The sequence below is a fragment of the Lactuca virosa genome, chromosome 9 (assembly GCF_052849685.1).
Source record: "Lactuca virosa cultivar CGN04683 chromosome 9, Lactuca_virosa_CGN04683_v6, whole genome shotgun sequence".
NCBI lineage: Eukaryota > Viridiplantae > Streptophyta > Magnoliopsida > Asterales > Asteraceae > Lactuca > Lactuca virosa.
Window position 1 is genome coordinate 231,247,073 of NC_136434.1, and position 6,289 is coordinate 231,253,361.

At 33.2% G+C, this 6,289-nt stretch overlaps 1 protein-coding gene across 1 annotated transcript; it reads right to left on the minus strand.

Annotated features, from left to right (window-relative positions):
* Positions 1 to 2,877: 2,877 nt before the first annotated feature.
* On the minus strand, positions 2,878 to 4,075 carry LOC145138498 (hydrophobic protein RCI2B). The gene is made up of 3 exons (XM_079072585.1): positions 3,893 to 4,075; positions 3,590 to 3,681; positions 2,878 to 3,080 (listed from the first exon to the last, which is right to left on the minus strand). Exons 1-2 carry the CDS (start codon positions 3,971 to 3,973, stop codon positions 3,598 to 3,600), a joined length of 165 nt encoding a protein of 54 aa, XP_078928711.1. The 5' UTR covers positions 3,974 to 4,075; the 3' UTR covers positions 2,878 to 3,080; positions 3,590 to 3,597.
* Positions 4,076 to 6,289: the final 2,214 nt, after the last annotated feature.

Genomic DNA, 6,289 nt, shown 5'->3' on the forward strand with positions numbered 1-6,289 from the left:
CTTCTAAAATCCATAACTTTCGCATATTGGCTCCGTTTTTGACGTTCTTTATATTCACGCGTAGGTAAAATTACGCTCTAAAACTTTCGTTTAGACTTCGTTGGCTAATTTTCACTTTAATTTTTATATTATTATTTTTAACAGACCGGGACAGGAAATCCGTTAAAAATTCAGAACTTCTTCATCCGACGTCCGTTTTCGTCTGTCTTTTTACCGTTGTGCTACTATTGACGAGACCTTCGATTCTCGTTTAGGTCGTGTCGGCTAAAAATCACTCGATCTAAAATTCGAGTTTTTAGCTCTCTACTGCTAAGCTGAAACTTCGAAAAATCATAACTTCCTCATACGAAGTCAGATTTGGGCGTTCTTTTTATACCTACTCTCGGTTTAACGAACACTACGACTTTCGTTTAGATCACTAAGGCTAATAAGTAGTTTATCAAAAACTCACTTTTTACGACATTCGGCATTGTGCCGGTTTTATCGCGAAACTTCGACAGGTCATAACTTCTTCGTTATAACTCGGATTCTGCTATTCTTTATATATCCGTAATCCTTGTCACGACCACTACAACTTTCTTAATAGATATCGGTTTTATCTAATATTTATTTTTGACGCTCATTTTTATTCTTAATTAATTAAACCCTAATAATTAAGCATAAAACACATAATTTTTACATAATATTCACATAATTCCTTTTCATTTCTTTAAAATGAGTTACAAAGGTTAACCTATACTATAACGTCAATATTAATGTCTAGTCTAGAAACACGGGCGTTACAAATGGATCCCATCCAAGGGTTACATCCTTATTAATGGCTTATTAGTACCCATAGTCGAGTGCATCGGGATCCGGTTGTCGAGAAAATTTTTCGAAGATACCGATGGATTGGATTTAATTCAAGGATTTCAAAAACTCAAACGGATTAATTTTGGGGTTACGGAACTCCGGGAAATCGCGTTTGAAGTTTTGCGTCTAAACGGCTCACGGTGTCTGTTTTCGCGACTTTTGTAAATATTTTTACTAAAAATATTTCGAGTATGAAATTAACTAATAGGCTATAGTCTGATTCCAGAAACACTCTCAGAAATCTCGTCCGCGATGCATAAGTACCTCAACAGTGTGAAATAGTTTACTTAAAACAAATAAAACAATTGTTATACCGGTTTGGTTTCTTAAAACTGTCGTATCTTTTACATACAAACTCTGTTTTGGACGTTTTTGATATTTCCGGAAACAGGAAAACATGTTCTATCATATTTTAATGTTTTCTTTACTCAAAACTGTTTGATGAAAAATTTTAGTTTTTCAGACGCATTAATTAACGTTGTAGTTTAAGCAGTTTGTCGATTCATACATTTGGAAGCAAAGTATCGGCTGATACCATATAAAATGGAATTGAAATTTTTTATATTTCCTTAGATGAAATAAAAACCGAACTAGTTAGGTTACTACGGATTTTTCCGTAATTTAGTCGTTCATAGTTTATGTCCTAAATTCCGGATGTCACATTTACATTCGACTAGAGCGTCAGTTTTGATTAATTGAAGCCCTTCGCCGGGGTTCCAATTGCAAAGAGGGTTGAAACATGGAGAGTCATTATCTCTCTTTCTTTTCATTCTTGATATGGAGGGTTTGCATCTTGCAATTGAAGATGTGAAGGAGGTTAGTATTTTTCAGGAGATCGGGTTGGTATCTCTAATTTAAATCTTTCTCATATTTTTTATTCTAATGATGTCATTATTCTTGGTAATTGGGCTATGCAAAATTTGGTGAATATGGTCACTATTCTGAAATGTTTTTACTTGGTTTCGGGGATACAAATTAATTTGCAAAAGTCCAAACTTATTTGGGATTGGAGTGTCGTGGGATAAAGTTGGTTATTATGCGAATGTGGTTGGGTGTAAGGCTGAAAAATTATCTTTTATTTATCTTGGGTCAAGACAAAATATGTCTAGAATTATAAGCTGGAATACAGTCAGAAATAAGATGAAGCAAAAGTTGTTCAAATGGAAAGTGACAGACTCTGTTTATTAGGTTTGTTCTATGTTACTTAAATTCGTGATTGGAGCCATTGGTACATACTACATGTTTATTTTCTTTCTTCCTGTTGTTCTTGTTGCCAAGGCTCGTAGAGCTAAACATTTTTGGGGAGCGGTGTGGAAGGTTCTAAGATGGCTTAAGTAAAATGGGATCTAGTTTTACCGGAGAAAAACAAAGGAGGGTTGAATATTGGAACCTTAAAGGCGTTAAACTATGCGTTATTTTGAAAATGGAGATGACTTTTCTTGAATAGTAACTCTACAATGTGGATTAAAGTCTTAAAGCTTTGTATGTGGGCTAGATTTTAATAGTAGATGTGGTCACTGACCTTTCAATTTCGTTTTCCAAATTCTTGTTTTCCGTTTGGGTTCACTATTGTTCAAGATATGAGTAGTTTTGTGTTCTCTCCTTCGAATTATAATCATCACTGATATTTGTATGATTCATATGTTTACTATAGACATTCTTGCACTTAGTATTCTACGACTAAGAGAACAAAAAAACAGATTATGAAGCTATTGGTACTAGTTTGGAGCGACTGAGGCTAAGATTTTATATAGACCAACATGTTCTCTTTGTTTTCACCATTCTTGGAAATTCTATGTTACGAATACCTCGGTAGTTATATTACGAATACCAAGTAGAACAAAGCTCTAGGAGAATCAACACAAATAGGATAAAAATCTAACCATCTGAAAATCTCATTTCAAGTATTAGCCGTCTCTTAACGTTTTTGAAGAATAGATGATCAACATTTTAGAGCACGTTAAACCAAAGAGTAATATATAATGCATTTAATTAAATCTTATCCACATCATCATATATAACATATGATTGATAATATGTAACATATGATTGATTTACATTAACAAGGACAACACACAACTGTATCCAAATCGAATACTGAAACCAAAACAAATATAGAAAAAAATTACGATACATCAATTAGAAACTAAAAAAATCCAAAGGAAAACAAGAAGTGAGACAAGAATATGGGTGTTCTATCTGATAAGAACCGATCCGAGCCCAACCACCTAAAGAAAAAAGCAACATAATCAGAATCTTTCTTGCTTTTTAATGTTCCATCACCATTTTATGCTCCAACAATCACAATAAAATTCTCATTTGAATAATTACTAGAGAAAATCAGCCCACGTGTTATGTTTTTTTTCTCTAACTTTTTTATTTATTTATACTTTTGAAACTATTTAGATTTTTTTTTTTTTTTTTTTTTGGAACAGCTGAAACTATTCAGATATTATCCAAAAAGAAGATAGCGAACCATAGATAAGCTTTTTCTTTCTTAACCTATTAAACTAATATCGTTGATATTTATGGATTTGGTTAGATAAGCTTTTTCTTTTTTCTTTCTTTAACTATTAAACTAATATCTTTGATATTTATGGATTTTAAAAAGTAACAATAGAAATTAATTACACTTGTGAACAAGAACAACCGACATCTTTCTCGAAGTTAAAAAATTACTAAATAAATATATATTTCATTGCTTATTACAATTATACCAAACAGAACTCTTACTTACCATAAAAATCACTTGGTGATTGCATAAATTGCATAAATAATCCCAGGGATCCATCCAAACAAAGTCAACAACACACATATCCAAAACTCCACCTGCAATCAAAATTAACAATCAACAATCAGCATACATAGATTTCGCTTCTTCAATACTTCAATTCCTCAAAAATAATGAACTAAGCATCAACAATTTCGAAATTTCACCTAGAATTCTATCTTAGATCAGCCAATATACATACAGAAGAAAGAAAAATACACGAATTACATGTTAAGAAACAGTAATCGAGTGAGAGCGAGTAGGGTTTACCTGACACCCGAACTTGAAGAACACACCAAGGGGAGGAAGGATGATTGCGAGAATTATGTCAATAAAGGTTGCTGTACCCATCTTCTTTCTCTTTCTCTTTCGATTTCAACTTCGATTTGGATTTCGATTCCGATTTCGAGTTCGATTTGAATGTTAGTGATGTTTTGAAAGTTAGGCTTTGGCTTACAATTTATAGCCTTTAAGAGGAAAGGGGTTGAGTAGGACACGTGTCATATTCTGTGATCACAGCCCCTGCTTCCTCCACGAAAATTATGGTGTCAAAACTCCATTTCTTACGTTTTCGATTTTTATTTTCTTTTTTAGTTTGAAATATATGTGATTATATAATAAAATAATTTTATTTTTAATGAAAAAATACATGGTTCCGTGTTTTAATTACTTATTAAAATTAAAATTAAAATCTTCTCCTTCACGTCCGGATCCGGCCCACATGCCACCCACCAGCACCAGGTACCAGCCCAATAAAGTAAAAAGAGCCCATCGACCTGTCATTGATGCCCATACACTATTCTCACGCGCCTATAGACACGTCCATTTACGCGCTTATATATCTCTTATTGAATTATATATGCATATTTTTATATTTTATATTCAATTAATACTGTTTAAAAGTTTAAATGAACTAAAGAAATTACTCAAAATTAAAAACAATAAATTAGAAAATGCTAAAAACATTAATACACTTTTAGGCGCGTGGAAGACGTGTACACTGTTCAAACCTCGATGACGGACCGACCCATGTAACGTATAATGTTTGTCGACAGCACAATATTTGCATTTTCTTTTTTCATTTTTCCTTTTTATTTGATCGACATGCAATGCATTGCCACCTCCTCCACATATATACAATTCACGTTTATTTATTATCTTTATTTTCCTTTCATAGATCTATTTGATTACTTTACATAAATAACTTTCATATTGTTATTTTCTTAGTATATAATGTCTTATAAATGTGAGTGATTACTTTCTGTACTTTCCATAAATATTCTGTTTGACTACTTTACGTAGATAACTTTTCATATAATTATTTTCTTTTTGTGAATTGTATTATAAATGTGTGACTATTTACTTTCTTTTTATAAATGTTATTAAAATATGATATTATAATCTTGTTCTTTTATAAAAATGTTTTGGAAATGTGATGTAATCGTTTTAATTTATTATATTTTAAAAACTCACGACTCTTTGCAACACTATCATGGTAAAGACTAATATATGCCACTTTCTTGTGTAACTCGTTAAAATTATTTTTACTAGCTTTTGCAATAAGCATGCATTCTGATTTCGTGGTTGTAAAAGCTGTATTTGTAGTTTACACATTTCATATGAGTATGTTATTTCATAAACAAATTTTAGTTTGGGACTAATATAGTTCAATATATATTGATGGAAGGCAAAATGGCAACAAGCTGTGCCGCTAACCTTTTTCAAATAACAAAATTAATTCTTTTAAAAACATCTGTGGATTTAGGAGATATGACTATTGTTTCAACCGTTGTGAAGAGTTTTTTCTTGAAACATGACAATCATTTAAATATGCACAAAGATAAAAAGACAGACGAAAATGGACATCGGATGAAGAAGTTATGAATTTTTAACGGATTTTTCCTGTCCCGGCTCGTTAAACATATAATATTAAAAATAAATCAAATTTAGCCGACGGAGTCTAAACGAAAGTTGTAGAGCATAATTTCACCTACGCGTGGATATAAAGAACATAAAAAACGGAGCTTGTATGCGAAATATATGGATTTTTGAAGTTTTGGGCACAAACTTCGAGGCTGGTCTGAAGTTGTACGCCCAACGTACACGAGGCTACGCCCAGCGTACTTCGCACGTCATCGACCCGGTGCCAGACACGTTGCCCTTTCCTTCGCACGAAGACACGTATTACGCTTGCATAACACGTCCGAGGCACAAGATCCGAGCAGCTGCCACGCCTCGTACGCCCAGCGTACTCCGAGGCTTCGACCAGCTATAAAAGGCACGCGAGGCTACCCATATCTTGTTTACAAAATCTATTTCCTTTCATTTTAAAAACCTTCTTTAGCCCACTTTTAACCCCTCGAAGTCCCGGTATCATCCCCGACACCCGAAGCAAGTCCCGACGCTCCGAAGTTCCCGAGAAAATCTTATTTTCAAGTCGAAACTCTGCCCGAGTAAGGCCAGTTTTCAACTAAAATCTCCGGTTTTGTCACAGAAAGTCATATTTAGAGCCGAAGTGTTGCCGAAATTATCATTTATTCCTTCGGTTATTTCACGGTGAGTTCAATATATAGGAACAATTGTATGTTATGTGTTATATGTGCTATGTGTTTTTCCGTGTTATCATCTTGTGTTATTATTTCTGCTATTTTGATAGCAAAGTTGTAC